The following is a 26528-nucleotide window of genomic DNA, read 5'->3' as shown; positions in this document are numbered from 1 at the left end:
TCTTCCAGTCATCGGGGACCTCGCCAGACCGCCACGACTTCTCAAATACAATGGCCAGTGGCTTGGCAACTTCATCCGCCAGTTCCTTCAGGACCCGCGGATGGATCTCATCAGGTCCCATGGACTTGTGCACCTTCAAGTTCCTCAGATGTTCCCGAACCTGCTCTTCAAGTACAGTGGGCGGTGGTTCATCCTCACAGTCCCTGCTAGTTCTTCACAGTCCCTGCTAGTTCTATCATGGATATGAACAAGTCTATCATGGATATGAACAAGAATTTATAAATTGCATCTATAATGAAGATTTTAATCTTTTTTCATCATTTGGTATAAGACGGATTTTTGAGACAGAACCAAAAAACAAACCAAGTACAGAAAAGTGAGGTGTTACAATATTCAGGTGTATTTTTATTAATTCTCCACTTACTTTTTTTCCCCCAAAGATCAAAGCAAAAACAACACACCACAGCAAATCAGAGCAAGAGACTGCAAATCAGCTTCTAGCTTTGTTTTTAAAAGCTGAAAAATCAGGGTATTTGGTAGCATATTGTGAAATGCAATGTCCCACATTGGTAGGGCTGAGTAAAACACTCAAAAAGAAAATAAATTTTGGGAATTAATAGGGCTGCAATCCTACATACATGTGTATAATCCCATTTCAATCAACAGAGCAGCAACTATGCACAGAAATATTTACCAGTGGGTTGGCGAGAGCGGGGAACTACTGAGCATAAGAGGTTATTCACAGCCAGGCATGCCTGGAACACTACAGCCAGTTTCCCTCAGTTGTGGGGCAAGGTTGTGTGTGTTTGACTGTAGGCTCATGTTTCTCCTACCTGCTAATCTACTAGGATTAGAGTTTATTTAAAGAAGATCTCTGGCTGGCTCCCTAGGCAGGGATGGGACAGGAAATAGCAGTTAAATATGTTTCAGCTGGTCCTTGTAAGCACTTTTATGAACAGGGAATTCAGCCTGTAAGATTTAGCACTAATCCACACTAAGAGTTAGCCATCACAGCTGTCCTGATGAGCCCTCCAGATGATGACATGGACTAGTTTGTCGAAATTGTTTCCTCCCGTCATATTGTCATCTTTGATATAAAAACACAGTGAGAGAAAAATCACACCTCACCACTACTTCTCCAGCAGTGAATATTATTCTCACTAGTATGAATTACAGTTCAAGGTGATCTACAATACGTTGCAGAAAACATCTGAAGGAAGGGTGAAAGTATTTGAAGTGTTGCCTCCCAGAAGCATCTGTAAGCCAGTTCCCTACTAATATGTTTCAGTGCCAGTTCCCTGATCCGTCACATCTCTTGCTCTGCTGCCACTAATAAGAAAAAAAGCCATCAGTAGTCTATTTATCATAACGAATCAAAAAGATTTCTGCAGGCATAGCTGCTGCAGCCACTGTCACAGCAGGAGAGGGAACTCTGACTTCATTCACTGAACCTGCTGTCTCACCAAAGAAGTCACTTCACGTATGGCATGCTGGTACTTTTCTGAGGCTGCCTTAAACTCAGCCAGGTGCTTCTCATAGCTTCTCACAGCTGTCAGAAGCTGATTCCTCTCCACGGCTCCCAGGATGGCGTGGAGAATCATTTCAATGCCGAGCCCAAGAATGGTGATGCTGATTCCTCCAAGAACAGATGCCCCAATCTGTGCAAGGAGACTGACAAGCTTGCTCACAGTGAGAGTTATGAAATTGGAGCTAAGCAGTTTGATAGCTACCATGCTAGCTGTTGAAGTCGCTTCTCCAAGAACAATGGAAAAAACTTTATGAGCTATTGCAATTTTCTCCAACTCAGGCTCTTTGATGTCATATAGCTTCTGGTACAGCACAGGCTCTAGCTTTTCCTTCATGTCACTGTCAATCTTCTGTACCTGATGCTGAATCTCACTCATCGCTTGAATGATAACATCACAGTTTTCCTTGACAGTGCTGCTCTCTCTCATCTGAATGTGGTTAATGGTACAGCCCAGGTGTGCATTCAGCACTCCAGCCAGCTCATTTGTTGCACAGAAATTTATGGACATGCAGTTGAGCAGTTCCTGGTGCAGCTGGATCAATTCTTGCCTTCTCTTGGGGTTATCTGGGTAAAGGAGGTCACTCAGCGCCATTCTTCAGAAACAGGCTACTTCAAGAGAGAAAAGAAATCTCTTACACTATCCAACACCCACAACCCTAGCCCTTAAAGAGCAGTGAAACATAGACTTCTTTGTCTCTGCCTCACTGGTTGTTTTTTGTACTCAGCAAGTCAAATCCCAAGGCATAGCTCGTAAATGTAGAAATCTTAATTCTTGTTTGGGATCTTTAGCCAAATGATTGGAAAAGGACATTATGAGACATTGGACATACTCAGAGGAACAAAAATAGCCAACAAAAATGTAACTGGCAGATTGGTAAAATGAATGTGGGTCACTCTTCACCTGGGAAACTGAAGATGGTAGAAGCCAAACAAGTTCACTAAAAAATGGAACAATCTCATCTAATCAGCAAAATTTAAAATAAACTGTGGAAATGAAAGGCCTGTTCTAGATACACTTTTGTATCAGCCTATTTTTTTCAGTTAGTGGCAACTGATTTTTAAACGACTGTGATGACTGGTGGAGTGGGCCCAGTGTGTATCAGCACTAGGGTGTTTTATGTCACTGTATCTTGTTTCTTCTCATATTCAAGAGGAAATGTTACTATATAAGCACTCTGTGCTTATACTAATAAACTCATACTTGGGAATTCATAAAGAATAGTAAAATTATCATATACTAAAGCTATCCTGACTTTATGCACTTTATGCATATCATGCATTGTGTTCTATTGTCTGATCTTTAGCCCCTGTTCCCTCATTGCTTATTCACCTCCCTAATGCTGTAATCCATTCCCCATTGTTTTTCACTCGTGAACACCAAACGGCTGCAGACAGCCCCGTGATGTTCAGCACGCCATGTGAGCACCTACTCCAGCTGGAGGTCTGCGGTGGCAGGCTGCCTTGGAGCAGCACACACCAGCTTGCAGGGAGAGCCCCGCTTGCACAGCCACACTCCCTCCACACCCAGGGTGTCCTGTGTGGACCTAATATCTACAGGTGCTTACCAAGCTCCCAGGACATCACTGAGCTGAATCTGGCTCTCCTTTATTACTGTACAGATGAGAGCACAAAATTTAATTTCTTTGATTCCTCCCACCGCAAACACTTTTGTTTAATATTTATGGCCACTGTTCTTCTCTGAGCTGTCGTTGGCTTGCCAGCAAAAGGGTATAATTAATACCTTTTTCTTCATTACCTGCATGTCAATGTACAGAGTCCAAAGTGACTGAGTTAACCAGTGATCATGGAGTTACTCCTCATCACTAAGCTTCTGTAATCAACTATGCCACTTCCCTTTAACCCATCACCAGCTGCAAAGTACAAATGCTTTAGCATGATTTTGACTTAAAAGCATGTGTTTTACTTTGCAACAGGGGCAAACTATGAATGAGTAGCATGACTTCTTTCTTTGTTGGTACATTTACATTCTAAGCCCTCTTATTGCAAATCTGAGCCACTGAGATGCAGTGCTTAGCATTTTTCCAAGATAAATCTCTTCTTGCTGTTGATGCCTACATATCACAGTTACAGCTACAAATAGTTCTGTGTAGGAGACTAGCTAGATCTTTCTTCTTAAATGATACCTTTGTGTTATTTTGGTCCTTTGTAGTTATCTGTAGTTATGCATTATCTGCTAACTGTAAATTATCTGACACTGACCCAGATGTATTTTACTAAACAAACCCTCCCCCACAAGATCACTGTAGAAAACCAGAATGATTTCAACAGTCCCCTAGCCAACTTTTAGTCTCAATGTTGAAATACAAGCCAGTCTGAAGAGAATTATTTTCCACAATATTTTTCACAATACTGTACATTTCTTCCATCCACTTACCTTGTAGTTCTTTCAAGAAAATAAATTCTTTAACACATCTTTCTTTTTCTTCAAGCTGGAGGGAACAAAGTACATACATAGTAAAGATCTGTGATTTTCAGGAAGTATAAAGCCATGTCAGTGCAAGGTATGATTTCATATCAGTCCTGTCTCATGGATGTTGCTGGCTTGCTCTCTGACTCAGTGTGATATTAGATCCTTTCCACTCCAGTGACGTTTTGCTGAAAGGTCATTTGGTTTTGCTTATTTGTAGAAACTGAGAGACAAAATGTTCTAAGAGGAACAGCACTTCAACAAACATTTTACATACTAGATAGGTGTGGAGAAGGTTTTTAGCATCTATTCTTTACGCATAACTGTTTCAGCTTTCTATAACTGTTCCAGATTTTATGTCTCAATGCTAAAATCCCCTCTTACTCTTCACATTAATGCTTTTACTAGTTTTTACATTTGCTTTCTAGAGTTAGGCAGGCCACAAATATTTCCATATTTCTGACTGTTTCTCCAGCTCCAGGGAGATTTTCTCCAGAAGATTTTCTAATTAAACTTTTAGACTGCCTACCTGATTTTGTTTGAGTGCTCCTGCAATCAGCTGAATGCATACAGGACAGTGACTTCACTCTCTTTCCCCTGTGTTCCTCTGGTGGTTTCCAGCAGCATGTGATGAGTTAGGGATCCAGAGCCAGGGCTTCAGCTGGGTCCTGTTGCCTGCCTGCTTGTCATTAATTCTATTGTGTGATGTTTACCCAGATTAATTTCATTTTCTTCCTCCTTTCCCCTTCCTTCCAATTTTAACACAGTTTATTTCATGCTAGTTCCCAATTGTTGAGTCCTTCAAAGGCCTTCTGTTCCTGGAGGGGATAGGTACAGCATGAACCCCTCTGCCTACAACAAATGTTATCACAGGTACCTACAGCCATGGCTGAAAGGGGATGGTATTATTTGCTGTTCTCAGAACATAAAACATGTAGGACAGCACTTTTCATTCATACAGATACAGGATTGAGTTTTGTATTGGGATTTATAAATTTCTGTTGTTTATAATTATAAACAATAAACATTAATGCTTGCAGCTGTTCCTTGAAATAATGAACTGTTGCCATGACTGGTTTTGGGCACCTGAAATTTATGGAAGAAAAGTTGAAAAATTCCACACAAATAAAAAATGGATACCACAGACAGTGAAAAAAGGCTTTGTGTGTCTCAGCAAGACAAGTTTGTACTTCTGTCTTCATCCAAGGTAGACATCTTCCATGCTCTGATCCTTAGAAAGATGGATCTGCTGCTCACTAGGCTCTGGTCATGAAAGCTGCCTCCCCAGTAGAGAAAGGTTGAGTTCTCAGATGAAAGTAAAAGATCAAGCATAAAATGAGCACTCTGCAATTGCCAGCTTGTTTTCCCCTGAAAGCTGAGCTATTGTATGCAACCCAGAACCAGAGTACCAAACTCTCCTTGTTTTCAGAGCTGTAGGCATGAGAAGCTGAGCTGAGAGAGAACACTAATGATTTAACTGTTACATTTCTGCTGATTACATAATCATCAATTAGTTGTGATTCCTGTTATTAACTGAGAATGCCATGTAGTCCCGAAATACTTCTTCCAATATTGGACTGAATTGAATTGATCAGGCTGGCAACTGCCTCTGTATCACATTCTATAGGCTGGAAACTGATTTCAGGTTTTCAAGGTTTGCAGTGGATGCAAATTCTTCTCTTCTAAAGTCTCTGTCATTTGGAACATGACAAAATCATTTAAATACTAAGCAAGCAAGCAGTTTTGTTCCTATTTTACTCTAGGTCTTTAGGGAAGATTAATAATAATTGTTTCAGCTCTATTAAGTTTGAGGCAAGGACTTCATCTGGAGTGCCTGTCACCCTTCTTTGCTGCAATTTGCTCGGTCCACTCCTCTGATGCCATGAGAATGGAAGAAGTGGTGTGGAGCCTCAGAGACAGTTCCTACTAAATAGCAGGGGAGGCTAAAATCGATTTTGCCGTTTCACACAATTTCAGACCACTTTTGCTACGGGAAGAGAAAGGAGGAAGAGGCAGAGGATTGCACTGAGCACTGAGAGAAAAGTCTTAAAAAGCATGCAGTAAGACGGGAAGTTGCAATGGCTTGGACACATTTAGCTGCACATCTAACCACAGCGATAGCTGATGAAACGTGTCTGCTGCAACCAGTCTGGCTTTCCAGGGCTCTGGCACAAGGAGAGGCAACATCAGGAGCAGTACCTCAGCCGTGTGCTGTCCCAGGTCTGTACCTGCAGTTGACCTTGGGAGAACTCTTAGGTGCAGGCAGAAGAACATAAATTCCTTAGTTGTCAAAAAAATAGCAAGACAGGAGCCCAAGCAAGGAGAATGTTTTGTGCTTCCACCTATCAAGGAATGCTTGCGACATCTACCACTGTATGAACTGACAGATAGGGGTGACTTCACAGGAAACTAGTGTGACAAAACATTGCATTACTTAGTCTTCAGTTGCTTTTTCTCTTGAATGTAGATGTCTGATGCATTTGACTTTGCTGTGTCTATTCCTCCCTCCCCAGAATATGAGTTTAATTCTGTGTAGACCCACCAGTATATACAAACTGAAGGAATATAGTTCTAAGGATGATGTAAAGTAGATTTTTGTTAGGACTCCTATAAATTTACCAATAAACACCAAAAGGCAGAAGATATTTGCTTACAGCACTTCCATTGCTTTTCAGATTGCATGCTGAAGGTCAGAGTCATACTTCCTGCAGCTTTAAGAGTAACGATACTTACATCTGTTTACATCATATTTTGCTGGCCTGCTTGGAAGACCCCTGCAAAGGCTGACAAAGAGCTTTTTCTGTGTTTTCTTCTAACTGTAAAGTCTTGAGGGAGAGTAGGTCAAGTGGGTTGATAATTTGTAATATTTGTTTCAGAAATGAAACATTCTAGCTGAAAATACATTCTTTTTTTTCCCCCTCTGTCTTCTGGATTTCCTTTTTGCTTTTCAGAGTCAGACCTCACTCCAGACGTGTTAGCCCGCCTTGGTTTTAAGAGTGATAAAGAAAGGCTGGTCACGGCCTGCCAGAATCTGCATGACTTAATGTTCATCCGTGTCTCTTCAACCAACACAATATTCCGACTCCTCAATGCGCATCTTGTCACCAATTTCCCCATCATGTCAGTAAAAGAAAACTTTAGCATTAAAGAGAATCTGTACCTCCTGGTCAGTGCTTTGAAAGAGATGCGAGCCACTGTGGAAACAAAAGACAAAAGATGTACGGGAAAGCATCAGCCACAGTTTCTATGCTAAGATTGCTGGTCCCGTCACTTCCCTGCAGGACAAAATCGCTGCAGTAAAGGAACTTCATGAGAATTACAAAGGGGTTGTAGAAAGCATCATGGGTGCACTCATTGCAGTGATGTTGAAACATGATGATTTCCCTGATACGGTAGAGTCTGCCATTCATCAGTTATTGAGTTCGCCTGCCTTATCCCTCCAAGTATCAGAACTTCTGATGGACTATGCTGATATTGTGAAGATGCTGCAACAACACAAGACACCAAGTACCACAGAAGGCAGCTCCTCCTCAGGTGGAACGTCATCACAGCTCAGGCTTCAGTCTCTACCTTCCTCCTCTTCACTTCTTGTTTTCCTACAGGATATCCTTCGAGGACAGAGATCCATAAAGAAAAGCCTGAAAATAGCAGCTGACTACTTAGAGGAGGCTTTCAGGGTGCTGAAGCCACCTTGTGAAGGATTCCAAACCTTTGTTAAAATGATTGAAGCCTGCATCCTGGTGATAACAGATAAGAAGCAAGAGATATAAATATGCTGATGTGTCAGAAATCCATCTCGATCCCTGTAATTCTCACATAGGAAAGACTTTAAGCATGTTTGAACACACATAAAAGAGGTATCTGCAGGAGCTGTTTCTAATCTCTTCATTAATTTTTGAAATCTGGGCTTAGTATCTTCGAGCATTGAAGGGTCAAAATCAAGTTCTGACAACTTATTTTTTGAAATCACTGATAAACCAAGAGCAATAAGAAAGTAAGATGAAATATTGATAGAAAACAAGCGAATAGTAAAATAGTTCTGTATTAAATCTGGTTTAGCTGCCTGGGGATGTCTCAGGATTTCAGGGGCAGCAGTTCAGTTTCACAGAACATGCTACTAGGTTTTATTGATTAGATGATGGCCTCTGCCATTACAGACACCTAAATCTGATGCACAAGCTGCTGAGCCTCAAAATCCTCCATTTAATCTGCTAAAACCTGAAGACATCCAAATTCGTTAAGTGCCTACATTTCTAATGCTAATATTTCTCGTGTGCCTAAGTTATGCATTCCTTTCTACAGAATTTCCAAGGAAATGGCAGCACCAAGCTGATTTAGAGCTGCTCTGAGAGTCAAGCAGTTCATACAGGTGCTTTTGACTGTTATTACTTTCGACTAACCATCTGATTAGCAACTTGTGGAGTCCTCTTATATTCAGATTGCTTTGGGATAGCTAACTTGTTGATTATTGTTTCAGAGAGAGGATGGTAAATACAGAACTCCAGCTTCTTGCCAAGATCAGCAGTGTCTGAAAGCTGGGGTTGTTTGTGAAATGCGTCAGTGAAATTCCATTCAATTATTTGATGACTCCACTGCAAAGTTAAATCACCATGACTAGTCTCCTTGGACCAGTGAGATAACCTCTCTGACCACAGTCCCAGCCCACAGCTAGCGTCAGCGGGGTGAGGGTCCAGGGGTGAAGAAACAAGCAAGGCATTGTTGGAAAGGGCAACTCCAGGCAGAAAATGTTTCTTATCATCTCCACATTGTCATTTTTTGGAGATGGAAGAACTTCATAGCTGTTCTGGCTCAGGTATCTAAGCCTCCAGAAGTGCTAAATGAATCCATAAAAGTGAGAGGAGTCTATTGCTAAATCAGAAGTTCCAGTTCCAATTTGTGATGTTAATTCAACCTCCAGCATTAGACATTGCAAGCCAGTGAAGTAAAAAAGTACGTAAATGAATTTCAGTCACATTCATCATCCATGAAGACTGCAGTGAGCTCCACAGGCTCTCCTTCATATCAGCATAAAATGACCAGCACGTATTCATCAGCCACTAGAGGACTGTTAGGAACGCAGCATCTGCCTGAGTTTTTCAAAAGAAATGCTAAAGTCAAAACATGAAAACTGAAGACAGGCCTGAGATCTGAAAAACTGAAGACAGGCCTTGTGATCCTCTGCTGCTAAGTTCATGTCTCAAGGCACCTTTATTCTTCTGTCCCCTGTGTGTGATATGCCAACAGTCAGCCTGAGATGAGAGCTATGGCTTTAGTGCAGGAGGTCATGCAGTGGGAAAGGATCGCTATGCAGCAGCCACAGATTTTGCTGTCCCCTGGGATCCTGACTCAAAGGAGATATGCAAGACGGCACAGTTACCCACTCAACTTTACCACCACGGTGCCTTACGCATCCCACAGACTCTTTCTCACTAAAAATAGAAGTACTAGAAGATCTGTGAAGAGTCCAAAGTCCGTATATGACTTTCCTGAATGCCTAAGGGAAAAGCTACGTATAGTGAAGGGTGTCACTGCCCTACTCTTCAGAAAAGCCAGAGATAACTGTTCTCCTACCAGAATGGGTCCAGGGAATGTCTGTTTTGATGAACGAGACTGAATGTTCCAGTTTCAGCTGGAGGGCTGCAGCTGAAAGCAAAGGGAAGGTTGAACCTCCTGTAACAATAGGATCTGCAGAGACTGATTTGCTGTGAATTCTTCTTGCCGGCTATTCAAGTATGTATATCTGGATGCAACCAGAGAATCAGTCATTGTGGGCCAAGCACAAGAAAACTCCAACTACACTGGGAAGAACAGCAGAGGCGAGGGCGGTGGAACCGCTGTTCTTGCTTCTTGAAGCTGAAAGAAAATCAAGAGAGCAGTTTTTTAGACCTCTTTGGCTGCCTAAAGCTTCCTGCACTTGCTAACACAGCCTTTGCCTAGAAGAGCCATTTCCTCAAGTCTGCCTACTGCTTTGACTTAGATCCAGGCACAAACTCTCATTCCTGAGTGATTGTTTTGTGCTCAAAGGTTGCATTAACATACTGTTGTTCACAGAGACAAACACACAGGGTCCCATATTGATGGTGGACTTACAGAAGGACAGGGCTGTGGAACAGGCCCAGTGAGGTCTTCCAGCACAGAGTAATTGTCTGTAGCCAGGATACTCAAAGTGTGTGCTTTGTCAAAAGATACCTTTCCTCCCTTCTGACACAGGAGATAGAACATGACTAAAGCAGCAGTAGTTTTATCCTGAGGCTTGAAGTGTAGCAGCCTTGAAAGCCACCAGAATAGATATCTGAATTCAAGCTGCCTGCAGATCTCATCTGCCTTTGCAGTAGGAATGCTGGGGACCCAAATGCTTGTGTCCTATGACATCCTTGCAATGGCAGATGTGATAAATGGAGGCTGCAAAGAACCCTGAGACCTGCTGTGTGTCAGGTGGATTTGTCTTTAGTGAGCTGTGAGGTGCTCCCAGGTTTCATGACAAACAGATGAAAACTGGGTCACGTGGCTCTTATAGAAAGACACAGTGGGCAGATTTGGCCTTGAGTGTGGCTTCATGTAGGTCCTTGGGGTACTCGAGACCAGACTGTGCTCTGTTCCCCCTGTGTGAAGGGCCGTATACAATACCTTCCACCAGCTGACAGTGGTACTTGCTGTAGTTCCCCACGGAATGCAGATGCAGCCGGTTACCATGCTGCGTCCGAAAGAAGCTTTTGACAAGGAATATCTCATAAGGGGGAATGAGGACTTCCTTCTCCGATGTGTAGTAAGAAAAGCCTTGCACAGCTGCTCCCAGGCAAGTGGTCACTGTGAACAAAGTTTCATTCCCAAACTTCTGGGCTTCATTCCGGAGGTGGGAGGTGGAGGTGAAACGGCCAAATCGCACCCTGCTGCCTACCATGGCCTCAATATATGTGTCTTTTACACCCCTGTGCACTTGGTAGCACTTATGTTTTCCCGTGCTCTCCTTGCTGCTCTGCCATTGCTTCATTATCTGGATGGCAGTCGTTAAGTAAAAGTGAAAATATTTGAAAGTGAAGTTTTGTCTGTAGTGCTCGGGAGAGCTTCCCGCTGTAGACGTGGCCCAGTTCAGCTGAGAGTGGAGGGAAGAGTTCATGGTGTAAGCCATGAGGACTATGGCATGGCTCTCATGCATGTCCCTCAGGAGACCTACAGGGCTCTTTAACAAAGCATCCTGAGCCTTCTTCCAGAGACTCAAATAGTTCTTGTTAGCAGCTATTTCCTTTTGGAAATAGTCTCCTCGCTCCAGTTCTTCCATCACCTGCTCTCTGCATCCCAAATACTGATCATCAAAGGAATGCAGAGCCATATCCATCATGAGCTGGGACACAGCCTGCAACATAAAAGCAAGTGAAGATTAGCATCAAAAGTGTGAACTTTTTGTGTATCTCTGTGGATGCAAGCCATATTTTTCCCTACTGTCTTCTTGCCTCTCTGTCATTATTGTCAGAGCAAGCACAGCAGGTAGGCATCTTTGACAAGACCTTTCTGAGCAAGCTCAGGTTATTTTCCAAGCCCCACCTCAGGCAAATGCCAACCAGGATGCCAGAGTTCTTATTGTATGTTGATCAGTAGCATTAAAAACTTCAGGAGAGTTTGCCCTTCAAGAGAATGGGGTTATAGAGCCTGCAGGACAGACCCATGGTCCATTTATTGCAATATTCTGTAGTAAGCGGTTTTGAAGAGAGAAAGAATAAGCAAAAAAGTGTGCTCAGAGCAGTGCAGCATGAACATATCTCAGGGGTGAATTTCTTCTTCCTGTCTCATCATAGCTCTCAGACATGTTTTGTCTCCAGAGAATGAAGTTCGGTTCTAAGACATAGTAGCACTGTGCCAAAACTTTTGTTCATCCAGATTGTCTTAGTGAGGCCAGCTGGGCCTGTCATGTAAATAAACAGTAAACACATGAGTGGGGATTTACACAAATGAGTGCTGTAACAGGATAATAACCTCTAATATATCCTGTCTATGAAATGGCAGACTAATTATCTGTTTCTAGCATTTCTAAGTAATAAAAACGTTCTGTAATAAGACCTAAAAAATGATGTGAGTTATGACATTATTCTTTTTGCTTTTTGATCTCCTAGTAGACCAGTCAACTACTGTAGTCAGTTGATAGTTGAATTCTACAAGTAGATATTCACTTCATCTCAAATATTCAACGTAGACACATAACCAAACTGATACCTTTATTAGCCTATGAAGTTATACTGGCCCATAAACTATACAGGATTCATTTTATTTCTCCATGATACTATAATTGCTTTGAGAGAAGCTAAAAGGCAGTCACAAAAAATAGAGCAGTATTGTCACTATCCCATACAACACCACACTGGTTTTGTCAGAGCCTCAGCTAAGACAGGCTGGAAAATGAGAGGAAAAATTCCATGACACCTACTCACAAACACACCCTTGGAAACCATCTGTCTCCAAATTAGAGGAAATTTCCAACTAAGTAGTTAAAAGGAATTAGGACAGGTAAGAAAGAGAACAGAGAAATTGAAAGCAGAAGAGTTTAAGCTGAACCCAGAGCTCCTTAAAGAATATGTTTCAAATTAAAAAAAAAAAAAAAAAAAGAAAGAAAAAAAAAAAGGTTTATTTCAGTAGGATGAGCAATTTCACATAAAGAACAGTGTTTAGCCCCTCTTACCAGCCTTTGCAAGGGGATCAGCAAGAGAAGGCTGGCCAGCAGCACTAGCATCCTAGAGTCCACCTAATACACTATAAAAAACATTAAGCTTGAGTATCTTTCCCTTTTTTCTTGAACTGGAAAACTGCAGTTTGTAATTTTCATTCAGATTTTCGTGTTGATTCTTCAACCAAAGATTATTCACCAGATTCTTACAGCATTCCAGAGGTTATTAGTCAAACCAAACAGACAATTTACTGGTAGAAGCATGCCCACAATCCATAAGGAAAGATCTGATTGCATCAGCTCCAGCTGGTGTAGATGTCCTTCACCTTGATAGTTCTTTTAATCCCAAGGTATTTAGTGTTCTTGTTCTTGCAAAAAGGAAGAAAACTCTGGCTTGGGGAAGTCTAAGGCAGTTCTCTCCTGAGGAGTGATGTGTCAGGATGAGGTGGAGAGCACTGCCTGGTCAAGGATTAAAAAGCCCTTTTAAAGAAGTGCAGAGCTCTGATAAAGCCAGCACAGAAATGTGAAGTAGGTTGGGATCCCATCTGGAAGCAGAGATAACGTTAACTGTCCTTCTCCTCCTTAGCTCCTCTGGTTTCTAATATTGTGCTGCTAATCCTATTCTTACACCACTGCAGAGTGGCACCTTGTTGAACTGTTTACATTGGGTACACTCAAAATGAGTGTGTAAATACAGATTCTATACTAAGACTACTAACCTGTCTCTAGTAGCTGCTTTCCAGTCACCCTTCCAAATGACGGCAGTGAGTTAATCACCTGCGAAACCCCATGGACTCTGATAACTCTTCTGCTCAGAAAAAGAGCCAAAAGGAGGAGTCAGGGTCTCGTTCTGACTACAGAGAAGTGAAGTCCATTTTCCATTGCCTGCTAGTGATAGGCTGGGTGACGGGAGCACCTGCAGACATTGTGTGAGTCCCTGAAGAGAGAGATGTTTGTGCAGCTGCTTGAATTCCATGGTCAGAGAGCATTTGCTGAATATTGCTGAAATAGGGTGAGAGATGACATAAAAGTCTCATACTGGGTTGCTTTCAAAGTGATCTGTGACACTGCACCAGCTGATACTCCTGACAATATCTGCAGCCACTGGTGAAACAAGATAATGGCATGAAGGATGATGCCAAGTGATAAATGCAGCCTACCTACATTTCCTTCGTGGAATTGCTCTATTATCTTGGGCAGTATTTCAGAAACTGGCTCTTTGACTGCTAAAAGTGAGTCCACAGAAGGGCTTGTGAATTTATTCAGAGGCATCTCCTCTCCTGTTTGCGTAGAGATAAAAAGAAGCTAGACTGCGACAGGCTCCAGCAGGAACTTGACAAGATAAACAGCCCCACTAAAACGTCAATTCAGCTGCATATAATGCAGTTGCAGATTATGTCCCTATTTTCTCCTTCTGGCCTCCTAGTGTATGTTGTAGTGTGAAGTGAAAGAGGCAGAAAGCCCACAGGATTTGCATTTTCAAACCCTTCAAAAGCAACGCAGGAGGTCATTAAAACAATAAAGATAATGGCCATAAGATGGCAGCAGAGGATTTGTAGTGGTACTTAAAGCTGCATTAACGGGGCGAAAATCGAGTTCCTCCGTTCCAGCAGTACATTTGTAACGTCATTTGTGCACTCAGATCCGCAGAGCTCCTGATGATTTCAGCCCAATAGAGACCTGGTGACACAGAGCAAATGACATAGTCGAAGCCTTCGTATGCAACTTCCCTGAAAAAAATATTTACTGAAAGGGAGAGAAAAATATAAAACTAACAGAAAGATGCAAATGTAGACAGGAAGCTTGATGTTGTTTTTGTCCGAACAACAACAACCCTAACTTGATAGTACAGCAGATATCGGGATTTCACTAATCTCTCTCAAATTTTTCCCAGAAAAATTTTCACTGCTTTCAGGGAGCACTTTGTTCCTTTTTACTAGCTGGCGTGCAGAGGAGAGTTTCGCTGTGAGCAGTAAAGCCCCATCAGTTTATGCCAATAGAGGAACCAGTCACAGGTGTTTGACCAAGAGAAGCAGAGATACTTATGAACTGTCTTCTCCTTGGCCAAAATCAGCATAGCTGGTACAAGCCACAGCAGCTTGCCAAACAAGAGATCTTCATGCTCACACTAGCAGTCATCTCTATGGACTTATCCCATGTTCTTACTTCAGGGCAAGGGCTTTCAGAGAAATGCTGAACTCAGAAGATGGTCAATCAGGAGAAGCCTGTCCCTCCTCTCCCTCACTGTCATGGTGTACTGGGATCATGACCTGAATTTCAATGCAGTCACTTCTGATTCACACTGAGGCACAGGAGGGGAGAAGGAAGACTCATGAGCCAGGATCCTGCTCCTTCGGGTTTGCAAGAGCAGACTTTGCCTTCCAGGCATCTCTTTAAATACAGATAAATATTGTACAGAGGAACAGAGAGAAGCAGCACACCAACCTGCTTTACATAAGGAGTATTTATTGCAATCAGCAGCTGAAGATGGCTGCACCAGCTTACACGCAACCAAAGAGATTTGGTCTTTCTCAGTCTCCTGAGGGTCAGCAGTCCCTGAGCTTGCAGATGAGATCTGCCATCTACCTCTCAGGGAAAGAAAGCTGATGGAGTATATCAAGGGAGGCTGTGCAGAAAGTTGCTAAGGTATAATATTCATACCAGAGGACAGATTGAAGTAGTGCAGAGAGGGAAGAGGATATGTGTATAAATACACATATACGTTTTTTATACATATATATATGAAAGATACAAGTTGCCTTGAACAAACCAAATGCTGACCCAACTTCAATCCATCCATGAACCAATTTTCTTTTTTTTTATTTTGTAAAGTTTCTTGCTTTTATTTTCTTTTTTTTGGAGCTGTTTAGACACTTTTAGTTCGAAGCATAAATGCTAAAGCATCAAAGAGGAAGAGATTTTTTTTGTTGTTCTGCTTAGGTATATTCAGTTTCACCAGAAACCAACTGTCAACACAAACAACAAGAGATTTTCAAGTTACTTTTTACAGACAGTCACTCAATACAGCATAGAAATGAGAAGGCTTATCTAAAAGGGCTCCTTAAACACACCTTTTGGCATTTATCTGTTGTTGCTATACAGACAAATTTTGTGACAGAAGAATCAGAAGAGTATACCAGAACCTGATTTCTGGCTATGTAATAGTATGTCCATACTTCTGTCTTTACAAAAGGATCCTACAATGGCACTCATTTAGGATGATTAAGCTACCTGAAGATACTGAACTTTCCCAGTCATTGTACCAGGAGACAGCCATTCTGCCTTCTTCCCAGGAAGCATCCCAGGATCAGATCCATCACATTTACACACATTGTGACATTCTCCTATAATCCTCCTTCATTTTGCAGAAGAGGTCAAAAGGTCTTGTTACATTTCTGAGGCATACCTTGATTTTCTTTAGAGTAATCACCATTTTTTGCACCTGTTGTGTCCTGGGGATTCAAATGGAAGGAGGTAAAATCGTCTTCTGGTGAAGCTCAAAATACCACAAAAGACAAATGAAGAGAAACTTTTTTCATGAAAGGAAGAAAGCTAATGCAAGCTTGACAAGTGGGATAATTATTGCCTTGATGTTCCAGCTGGTTAGGGAGACAATGGAAGAACAACGCAGCCTAGATGTTTGTCTTTCTTCCTTCCCAGCCACAACCTTCTTTCTCCTGGGGGGTTCAGAGTGATCCCAAGCCAAGTGAACGAAGTGACCATCCCATCCTTAGTATCTCCCAAAGAAACGGTTGTAGGCCATGGAGAATCCTATTTGATCAGAGAGATAGTCACAGGGGGGGTAGTTTTCACAACGCTCATGCATCTGCTCCATTGGACTTTTGTAATACTCTAAGTACCTGGAGTAGACAAAGAGAGAGATGCCATTCTGCAGATTCAGTCGATGCGGTTAGAGACGTTTTACACCTGTGATACTAACACAAGAAGAATGATTCCCCAAGGTGCCCCAAAAGGGGAAATCTTGTGGTAAGTTAGACATCTACTTACACAGGGATGGACTACTTAATTAATGCTGGAAAAACCTTGAACTGAACCCAACTTAAAGCAGTTGGTCTTGAGGTTTTATCAGCAAAGGAGACCACAGAAGCAGCTAGGGATTTTTTTGGTCCCCAGCCTCATTCCTGAACTACCCAGGAATCTTTCTTCTTGTTGTAATTTATTTTAATTTTTGTTTAATTATTTCTTGCTTACCTTTATCTTCTCCCAGTTTCTGCTTACTTTCCTGCTAGTCATTATTTTTCTTTAGCTTAAAGAGTTTCCTCTCATCATCCTCACTTCTGCTGTTGACAACAATACTATCCTCACTCAGCTTTTGTTTTGCCAGGCTAAGCAAGCACAAATCTTTTCATCTCAGCTACACATTCTGGATGAATTTCTCAACTCCTGTTCCAGGTTTGGTTAATCTTTCCCCCTACAGGAGAAGTCCCACCAGAATCTCATGAATTTCTTTATTTCTGTATTGGAAAAACCCTGGAGGACCCTTGAATTCCTTTTGTTGCATCCATATTTCCAAATTAACCTTACCTCATGATCAAATAATACAAGGAGCTGTCTGTCTACCTCAGTCCTTACCCATTCATGCTTACTGCGGAAGCAACTCTTACAATGCACCACCTGTAAGGAGGTAGTCAGTACAGTCAATACGGTTGCTACTTCTGAATTTCATCTTGTTTTTAATCACTGCAGGTTTCAACATCAGACAGTTCCTCTGCTACAATATTTTAATCCTCTTCTCTACAGATGGAGCCTCCCAATTTTCTATTATCTAAAAACAACTTTATCCTTCTAGTCCAAAGATGGATTGAATAAAAATTCTTTTCACCACAGGCCTACATGAGACAATGACTTAACAAACTCTTCCAGAAAATATTAATAACGTTCTTCAATGACCTCAGATTTCTCCAAATGCTTATAGCTAGGATTTCTCCAAATGCTTATAGCTAGGATTTCTCCAAATCTTCATGTCAAAGATTTCTGTACAAATGGACATAGGTTCTACAGCTTCAGAAAGAGCAGCCGATCTGATCTAGCCTCATCCCTGCAACAGAGCTGTGCTTCCTTTGTAGGGAGCCAGAGGCAATTACCAAGGCCTTGTGATGCTCATTATCCGGGAAATCAGCTCAGAAGACCCTACAGGTTGGAGCAGCTTCTAAATCGTCTCCTGCTGACCCCATGGCTAGCCCAGACGGCTAGTACTGTCTTCCTGGGAGGAATAACATAAGCTGGCTATAGCTCTCAAAAGGCTATTTTTGAAAAAAAGAACCAGTTATTCATCAATTAGTATCTCCTACAACCTTTTTGCTTCTACACATAAAGATAATAACATGAACGTGCAACAAATGAATGCGTTGTCATGTCCTATTGCCTTCCCACCCACTCTTCAGAACAGGTCCAGAGTCCAGCGCTCAGTCTGACTCCTGAGTTGTTACCATTCATACAGGCTCGATCTCTTCTGCCTCTTCACAAAGGCATTGGCAACTTCCTTTTCAATCTTGATGCCTACCAAGAGAGAATACAGTAGGTTAGAGACGCAGGGCCATGGTCTATGCAAAATGAAGACTGCTCTAACCTCTGAAAATGGGCAGTCTACTCTCTTCACAAGCACTTGACTGTCATGGCTCATCTTAATTGCCCGTTCGTCTCTCCCCACCCCACTGTCCGCTCAAAGCCCAAGAGCTGGGCTCCTTCTTCACTCCAACCTGCACAGGCACATGGAGCAAGAGCCTTTTCTGTCATAAACTGTGTTCCCTTATCACACAGCATGATCTGTGTCCACAGCAAATGTGCAGGAGGCCAAGTCAGGACAGCATAAAATACAAATAAGAAGAAAATGAAAGGAATGGCACCATCTCTCCCTGGCCCACTTAACTTCAGGGTCTTGGCTTCCTTTCTATACTTTGGCTCAGACTGAGAGTGATGTGAAATACCAGCCACCAGGCCCTAGAATGCCTCTAATGAGCCATAAGACACAGGCAGTACATGGAAATACCCATGCTCACATGTGCACAGTTCCATGACAGGTGAAGGGTATAAAATAATGACAGTAAATCTCACAGAGGGAGAAATACATCCAGTAGGTGCAAAGATCCAGGTGTTCAGGCATCTGGAGAACACGAGAGGTCTTTCTACCATGACAGCAGTAGCTCCCTGTCTCCACTAACACACTGCATCAGCACAGTTGCTTATTTGTTCCCTCAGATTTGTGGTTGTGTAAACACCGGGGTGCTGTGGAGCACCCCACAAACAGCAGGTAGAGACACCTTGCCCCACAGTTCCAGCCAGGGCTCAACACAGCCCAGCCCAGCCTCTCTCCATGGGACAGTCTCACACCAGCAGAGGTGTGCACAGATGCCAGCACACAAGCAACATGGGGAGCTGCACACCAGTACGTGTCTCTGCAGCAAAACTGGCAAACTGTCTCTGTCACTGGGGGAAAGCAGTTTCTAAGACCTCAGCCTGTGGGGAGAGAGTGGGTTTTGTGCCCTTCCCTCAACATCGTGAGGTGTTTGGTCATGTTTCTATTTGGCAGGTGCCCTGTCTCAAGCAAGCTTTGGGGTTTAGTCTGGATGAAAATAGCAACTATACAGAAACGGCCAATTAATGATCTGACAGAAATCACCACCTTTCCCTTAACACTCTCTGCATTTTTTTTCTCTCTTCCAATCTGTGTTTGCATTGGCTTACTGGAGTAATACCAGCTTTCATGCTCCTCAGCAGCAGTGTTATCCTTTAAGTTGTGAGAATGTAGAGGCAGGGAAGAATGGGGGGGATTTTCCATACAGATTTCTGCCAGGAACAGCTTGCTGCAAAAGCTGTGGACATGCCAAGATGTGCAAATCCCCATGTTCCAGGTGACCTGACAGAGGAGGCACTGCAGCTCTCGGTAGCAGCTAAGGCAAGAGCTTGCTTTCAGGCTCTCCAGCTTGTGGGCTTTGGCAGGGATGTCACATCTTGTTGCCATACAGCACCAAACCTTCCTGCTCTGTGATCCTGCACACCAAACTGGCTGCTCAGCTGATCCAAAAGACCAGTGCCTGAAGGCCTTGGGGCAGGTTCTGCTCTCTTAACAGTCTGGGGACACAGCAGTTCACTTTGAATAGGTCTCTGAGGCCAGGTCAGTGAAGCAGGGAGTCTGGCCATGTTCCTCCAGCCACATTAACCTGTTTCACGGAGAGGAGAGGCATCCCGCTGCTAAAAACCTGCAGGACTCGTGTCTTGCCTGAAGGCTGCCCAAGAGTTGTGGAGATGCAGGTGATGACGCTAGCACATCCGGACAGGTGCTAGGCTGCTGGTGCAAGGGAGGCTAACCTCCCTGCTGTCTCCTGCTCCTATGGTTGTGAAAGGCAGCCCCTCTGTTGGCTGCAGGTTCTCCTGCACCTGAGGGACTGCAGTGCTGAGGGAGCAGAAAGGGAGCAGCTAGAGAGACTCAGCATGGTTCTTGTTCATCCCTTGAACCTGTCAAAGAGAAGAAGGGAAGTAGATGTAGGAGAACGGAGCTGAGCATCAGTCACAACGATATACTCACTGGTGGGGTTGTGAGATCCTGAGAGGTCTTTGGGATCTGGAAGACAGAAAGGAGTTTGCTTATGAGTCCTTCTCCTCTGCTCTGCTAACTGAATTCCTCTGCCTACTGGGTGGATCTATCTCCTCCCTTTTCCCAGAAAGTCTGTTCCTCCCAAAAAAGGGTTTTATTAACACCCACCATTTAGGGATAGACTTCATCACAGCAAAATTCACCCATTATGCTTAGACTTGTTGAATTTCAACTTCTTCTGATCCAGATTAAATGACACAATAACCATAGAACCACCATGGAAGCTGGAGGAAGATCTTCCTCCTTCTCCCTCCCCACCCTTACTAAGAGCAGGGACAGTTAGACCTAGGGGGCCATTTGAGAAAAAAACCAAATTTGGATAGAACCTGAAGATAGCTGAGCATCTCCTCTGTCTTTGGAAAGAGGAGAAATCACAAACTATTCATAGAGAAGGGAAATAGGGCCGAAAATTAGGAACAACTCTACACTCACAGCTTTGTTGCTCAGGGTTGATGTATCTGGCTCACCAGCGCTCCCAAGAGGAGTTTACACACTATATTTCTGTGTTCAGTCCTAATCTTAATCTTTAATCCTTAATGCTCCCTGCAAACACCCAAGGAACATGTCGTCTAAGACCAATGATAGATATCCTAATCTTACCTCTCCCACACTGCCCTATTTCATATTTTATTTCTCTCACTGTTTCACCATATTTTTCTTCAACAATGTCAGTTCCTCCTAAATCACCAGGTATTTGGCCTAAGTGTATTTAAGGGCAGAAAGAAGACTCTAGAGACCAAACAAATAACAACTGTGCTTAAACAAAAACTTTGTGTGAAAAGGGTTGTGAATAGTTCCCTTTTTAAGCTCTGTACACATTCCTTGGATTTTTTAAAAAATAAAATAAATAAATTAGAAGTTACTCCAAGGGCCTTAAGCAATTTGGAATAATAATAATGACTAAAAAAAAGCACATATACACTCAAGAGTGAAAAAGTGAGAGATAGATTGACAGATTAAACAAAATATATTTGCCAGTAATGAATCATGACATATCTGATGCCAAAGACAATGAAATTTAACTCTGAATGGGATAATGTAAGAAAAGATAGGACCCTCTCCTGCTCGGCTTCTCTTTTCCTACTATAAAGAGAAAATATCTATTCTTTCTGCTCTTTCCCCCCTCCCCTCTCCATTAACTATAGAGCTGCCACTACGTTCCTGTCTCTTCATCATAAAGTCACCACAACTAAATCACCTTCAAATGTGATATGCTCTTATTTCAATGGGACATTTAACCACCTATTGTAGTTTTTTCCCCTCCAGAAGTTCTCCACAGGTTTCTCAGCAGGTATAGTCTTGACTCAGTGCCTGTATCTGTGATCCTACAGCATGCCAGGGCTGGCAGGAACAAAGTCCCTCTCCCTGTGGTCAGCACAGCTCTGCCTGCAGCTCAACCCTCTTATTCAAAAGTGAGTGTCCGGCATACCTTTGACAGTTCACCTAAATGCTAAATGCAAGAGATGAGGCTTTTTATCCCCAAGCCTTCTCTCGTCTGTGATTCTCTCTTAGACAGAGATCCGAGGTTGTGCAATGACCAGCGGTGCACTTCCTTCCCCCCGAAGCCACGCATCTCTCCCAGACCGAGGGGAGGCTGGCGACAAGCCGCAGGGTTGAGCAGGGCTTCCGGGAGCCTTCCTGGGAAGACATCCCCTTACCTTTCTCACAACGGCAGAGAGCTGCCAGGGCCAGAGTCACAATCAGCAGTGCCAGCAGACTCCTCATGTCTTCTTTGGCTGCGCTAGTCTCCCTAACCTCAGAGCTCTCCTGGAGGTTACTGAAGTTCTCTGGAGCTTGCTTTTGGGCAGTAGTTTATATCCTGTGATTGCCTGGAGGGATCAGGGCTCTGGCTTGTGTTCCTGTGTGTAAGGTCCAAAACAAAGCCCATCCTTTGGGACAGGAGATATCAGGTCCTGGCAGCCGTTTTGACATCCATCTCAGGACTTGTGGCGTTTCCAGCAGATTTTATCTGAGGTTTTGAATGAGACTGTTGAAGGAAAACAACTGGATAAAAAAGTCAGTTTTATTATAAACGTGAAAGTCAGTCAGCTTCTTGCCGGAAAGCCAGGGGAGAGACCAGCACATCCTGAAGCAGGGCAGCTCCTTTCATGTGATTGAGCTCTCTCAGGTGGATAATCAAATGAGACTGAACCCAATGGTGACCCTTTTCCCCCATTCCACCCTGATCCATTCCCTCGAAGGTAAAGAAACCCATGAAACAGTTTGCATAGGGCAAACACAGAGTAGATTTTCACTTCAGACAGTTCCACCAAACCGCTTCAGAGAAATAAGATTTTCATACTGTTGGGATCTTTGTTAGTTAGTTTGGGAGAGAGTCTTTCTTTTTTGTTCCTGGAAATCTTCCTAGTATGGAGGTTATTACTTTGGCTTCTCTTGTCTAAAAATCAAATAAATTTTGAAACCAAAAGTGTTTTGTTCTTAAGGACTTGAGTGGCTGTGGTTGCTTGGTATGTCAAGAGCTCTGCATGAGCTTTTGTACAGCCTGCCTACCAATAACCCCATACTGCCCAAGCCCACCAGCCAAGTCCCCAAAGCCAAGTCTCAAACACAGCATATGGATCACATTTTCCTCCACCTCACATCCAGTCCTCCTCAGCCCTACATGTGGAGAAGACATCCAAGGGTTACAGAATTAAAGCCTAAAAGGCTCCCAAGGGCAGTCAGAGCAAGTAGGTGTTGTTCTTGTCCCTAGAAACACTGTTTTTTAGCTTAGATAATTCCAGGATTAAAAAAAAAAAAAAAAAGTTTAACTCTTCTACAGTCCAGAAACAACTCAATATATATACTAATAACTTCCAGCAAAAGTATCTTAGAGAGCAACTGTTTAAAAAGCAAACAAAAAATTGGACCTTGTTCTCACCAACAATGAAGGGCTGGTGGGGAATGTGACGCTCAAGGACAGCTTTGGCTGCAGTGATCATGAAATGGTAGAATTCAAGATACTTAGAGAAGCAAGGAGGGTGCATAGCAGGCTCACCACCCTGGGTTTCAGCAGAGCAGACTTTGGCCTCTTCAGGGATCTCCTCGGTAGAGTACAATGGAACGAGGCCCTGGAGGGAAGAGGGGCCCAAGAAAGCTGGTTAATATTCAAGGATCACCTCCTCCAAGCTCAGGAGCAGTGCATCCCAACAAAGAGAAAGTCAGGTAGGAACACCGGGAGGCCTGCATGGATGAACAAGGAGCTCCTGGACCAACTCGGATACAAAAAGAAGGCCTATAGGCAGTGGAAGCAAGGACAGGTAGCCTGGGAAGAATACAGAGCAATCGTCCGAGCAACCAGAGATCAGGTTAGGAAAGCTAAAGCCCTGATAGAGTTAAATCTGGCCAGGGACATCAAGGGTAACAACAAAAACTTCTATAGATATGTCAGTGATAAAAAGAGATCTAGGGAAAATGTAGGCCCTCTCCGGAAGGAAACGGGGACCTGGCTACCCGGGATATGGAGAAGGCTGAGGTTCTCAATGACTTCTTTGCCTCAGTCTTCACTGGCAAGAGCTCCAGTAGCACAGCCCAAGCCACAAGAGGCAAAGGCAGGGACTGGGAGAATGAAGAACCGCCCACTGTAGGAGAAGATCAGGTCCGAGACCATCTTAAGAACCTGAAGGTGGACAAGTTCATGGGACCAGACAAGGTGCATCCGCAGGTCCTGAGGGAACTGGCAGATGAAGTTGCTAAGCCACTATCCATCATATTTCAGAAGTCGTGGCAACCTGGTGAAGTTCCCAACGGCTGGAAAAGGGGAAACAGCCCCCATCTTTAAAAAGGGGAAAAAAGAAGACCCGGGGAACTACAGGCCAGTCAGTCTCACCTCTTTGCCCAGCAAGATCATGGAGCAGATCCTCCTGGCGACTATGCTAAGGCACATAGAAAGTAAGGAGGCGATTGGTGACAGCCAACATGGCTTCACTAAGGGCAAATCCTGCCTGACTAATTTGGTGGCCTTCTATGATGAGGTCACAGCATTGATGGATAGGGGAAGAGCAACTGACATTGTCTACCTGGACTTATCCAAAGCATTTGATACTGTCCCATGCGACATCCTTGTCTCTAAACTGGAAAGACATGGTTTTGATGGAGGGACCACTCGGTGGATAAGGAATTGGCTAGATGGTCGCACTCAAAGAGTTGTGGTCAACGGTTCAATGCCCAAGTGGAGGCCTGTGACGAGTGGTGTTCCTCAGGGGTCAGTACTGGGACCAGTGCTATTTAACATCTTTGTTGGTGACGTGGACAGTGGGATTGAGTGCACCCTCAGCAAATTTGCAGATGACACCAAGTCGTGTGGTGGTGTGGACACGCTGGAGGGAAGGGATGCCATCCAGAGGGACCCTGACAGGCTGGAGAGGTGGGCCTGTGAGAACCTCATGAAGTTCAACGAGGCCAAGCGCAAGGTCCTGCACGTGGGTCGGGGCAATCCCAAGCACAAGTACAGGCTGGGCGGAGAATGGATTGAGAGCAGCCCTGAGGAAAAGGACTTGGGAGCGCTGGTGGATGAGAAGCTCAACATGAGCTGGCAATATGCACTGGCAGCCCAGAAAGCAAATCGTATCCTGGGCTGTATCAAAAGAAGTGTGGCCAGCAGGTCGAGGGAAATGATTCTGCCCCTCTACTCAGCTCTCGTGAGACCCCACCTAGAATACTGTGTTCAGCTCTGGAGTCCTCAACACAAGAAGGACATGGAGCTGCTAGAGCGGGTCCAGAGGAGGGCCACAAAGATGATCAGAGGGCTGGAGCACCTCTGCTATGAAGACAGGCTGAGAGAGTGGGGGCTGTTCAGCCTGGAGAAGAGAAGGCTCCCAGGTGATCTTATAGCAGCTTTCCAGTACCTAAAGGGGGCCGACAGGAAAGCTGGAGAGGGACTTTTTACAAGGGCATGTGGCAGTAGGACAAGGGGCAATGGATTCAAACTGAAAGAGGGGAGATTTTGATTAGATATAAGGAAGAAATTTTTTACATTGAGGGTGGTGAGGCAGTGGAACAGGTTGCCCAGAGAAGTTGCAGATGCCCCATCCCTGGAAGTGTTCAAGGCCAGGTTAGATGAGGCTTTGGGCAACCTGGTGTAGTGGAGGATTTCTCTGCCCATGGCAGGGGGGTTGGAACTAGATGATCTTTAAGGTCCCTTCCAACCCTAACCATTCTATGATTCCATGATTCTATATAAAAATAACAGGTATTCTAGGAAAGTTATGCTTCCAAAAGAAAACTTGAAAGAATGTAAATATATAATTCAAGCAATCCAAACAGCTTTACTTCTCTTCCCAACCTTTCCCAAGCTTTCTAACCAGCATGTAGCCTCTTAAACATGTTTGGTTATTGCTTACACAAATGAAATCCCACAGAAATCTCAAGTATTATTCATTATTTATATTGGTAAACCAGAGGTTGGAATTGCCAGATATTTCTGGACAGAGGCTTAAACAGCACTAGCCCTGTACCTTCCATTTTGGTAATGTCACAGTGTTGAGTCAAACCCAGACACTGCAGACTTGTTGACTTTAGGATATGAAACTTTTGCTCTGGTTCGTGATCATAAGATTCGCCTACTTGGGAACATGCAGAACAAGCATGGGTGCAAATATACCTAATCCGTATGGATTTTTTTTCCTGAAACTCATTTATCTCTCATTTTTTCCTTTGGACAAAACTTTAGCAACTGTCAGGGTGGAGTTTCCCATCAGAACTGTTTTCAATAAATAAATCACATTTCTTTCCAGAAGTTCATCTTCAAAACTGGCAAAGCCTTGAAGCTTATTTTGCAAGAAGATGTGCATTTCTAACGTGATAGCTAGATTTGACTCTAGATTTAATTTCACAGAATAGTCAACCATTTGATGCTTTATACCTCATAGCCTTTGATAGCATGCCATGAATCTTCCCTACTTCTATAATTTGCAGGTGCCAGTGGAAGCCTGGAGATGTGAATATTGAGAACAGCTGTGCTGAGCTGAAATAGAAGACATTATGTCTCCCATACACTCTACACCAAGAGGTCTCTAAGCTGCTGCGGGTGCTGGCCAGCCCGGGGTAGTATTGAATTCGTGTCAGCACTAGTGCTTCTCAGTCTGGGGACAGGCTCTGAGAGGTGTCCTGGTGCCCATGCTGGCGACAACCCTCAATGGGCCAACACGTGCTCAGCAACCTGTGCACAGGGTCAGGCCACATCTTGGTTTCGAATGAGTTATGAACAGTAAAATAAAATTGTTCTAGGTGCACCAAGTTGGGCTTAACCCCAAACGTTGCGTTTCTTTTATTTTTTTACTTACCACCTGGAGTGCCTCTC

At 43.5% G+C, this 26528-nt stretch overlaps 3 protein-coding genes across 7 annotated transcripts; all 3 read right to left on the bottom strand.

The window, feature by feature from the left end:
- Positions 1-296: 296 nt before the first annotated feature.
- Positions 297-4500, bottom strand: SMCO3 (single-pass membrane protein with coiled-coil domains 3). 3 transcript variants are annotated; one of them, XM_086610978.1, is made up of 2 exons: positions 4486-4500; positions 297-2137 (listed from the first exon to the last, which is right to left on the bottom strand). In XM_086610978.1, the coding sequence occupies exon 2, from the start codon at positions 2118-2120 to the stop codon at positions 1443-1445; it is 678 nt and encodes a 225-aa protein (XP_086467104.1). In that variant the 5' UTR covers positions 2121-2137; positions 4486-4500; the 3' UTR covers positions 297-1442. The 3 variants fall into 3 exon arrangements, with proteins under 3 accessions (XP_086467104.1, XP_086467103.1, XP_086467102.1); XM_086610977.1 differs by lacking the exon at positions 4486-4500 and adding an exon at positions 3924-3963 and having other exon boundaries at positions 297-2134; XM_086610976.1 differs by lacking the exon at positions 4486-4500 and adding an exon at positions 3924-3958.
- Positions 4501-9708: 5208 nt separating this feature from the next.
- Positions 9709-13069, bottom strand: ART4 (ADP-ribosyltransferase 4 (inactive) (Dombrock blood group)). Of its 3 annotated transcripts, none has more exons than XM_009989824.2 (3): positions 12628-13069; positions 10584-11310; positions 9709-9809 (listed from the first exon to the last, which is right to left on the bottom strand). In XM_009989824.2, exons 1-3 carry the CDS (start codon positions 12676-12678, stop codon positions 9715-9717), a joined length of 873 nt encoding a protein of 290 aa, XP_009988126.2. In that variant the 5' UTR covers positions 12679-13069; the 3' UTR covers positions 9709-9714. The 3 variants fall into 3 exon arrangements, with proteins under 3 accessions (XP_009988126.2, XP_086467100.1, XP_086467101.1); XM_086610974.1 differs by having other exon boundaries at positions 12823-13069; XM_086610975.1 differs by having other exon boundaries at positions 12939-13069.
- Positions 13070-16342: 3273 nt separating this feature from the next.
- LOC104371358 (osteocalcin) lies at positions 16343-21952 on the bottom strand. The gene is made up of 4 exons (XM_009989823.1): positions 21886-21952; positions 20159-20194; positions 18063-18132; positions 16343-16472 (listed from the first exon to the last, which is right to left on the bottom strand). The coding sequence occupies exons 1-4, from the start codon at positions 21950-21952 to the stop codon at positions 16343-16345; spliced, it is 303 nt and encodes a 100-aa protein (XP_009988125.1).
- Between the last annotated feature and the right edge of the window lie 4576 nt (positions 21953-26528).

This window comes from Tauraco erythrolophus, chromosome 4, assembly GCF_009769465.1.
Source record: "Tauraco erythrolophus isolate bTauEry1 chromosome 4, bTauEry1.pri, whole genome shotgun sequence".
Classification (NCBI taxonomy): domain Eukaryota; kingdom Metazoa; phylum Chordata; class Aves; order Musophagiformes; family Musophagidae; genus Tauraco; species Tauraco erythrolophus.
Note: the sequence above shows the minus strand (reverse complement) of the source record. Positions and strands in the feature narration are given on the sequence as shown.

Excerpts from the sequence above, each read along its gene's own strand:
- SMCO3 (XM_086610978.1), bottom strand. The coding sequence starts at position 2,120 with ATGGCGCTGAGTGACCTCCTTTACCCAGATAACCCCAAGAGAAGGCAA.
- ART4 (XM_086610974.1), bottom strand. The coding sequence starts at position 12,909 with ATGCAATCAGATCTTTCCTTATGGATTGTGGGCATGCTTCTACCAGTA. Across the intron at positions 11,311-12,822 it reads CTAATAACCTCTGGAATGCT|GCTGTGTCCCAGCTCATGAT; the intron begins GTAAGAATCTGG and ends TTTATGTTGCAG. Across the intron at positions 9,810-10,583 it reads CCACTGTCAGCTGGTGGAAG|CTTCAAGAAGCAAGAACAGC; the intron begins GTATTGTATACG and ends ATTTTCTTTCAG.
- LOC104371358 (XM_009989823.1), bottom strand. The coding sequence starts at position 21,952 with ATGAGGAGTCTGCTGGCACTGCTGATTGTGACTCTGGCCCTGGCAGCT. Across the intron at positions 18,133-20,158 it reads AGGATCTCACAACCCCACCA|GCATCAAGATTGAAAAGGAA; the intron begins GTGAGTATATCG and ends CTCTCTTGGTAG. Across the intron at positions 16,473-18,062 it reads AGATCGAGCCTGTATGAATG|GTACTTAGAGTATTACAAAA; the intron begins GTAACAACTCAG and ends TGTCTACTCCAG.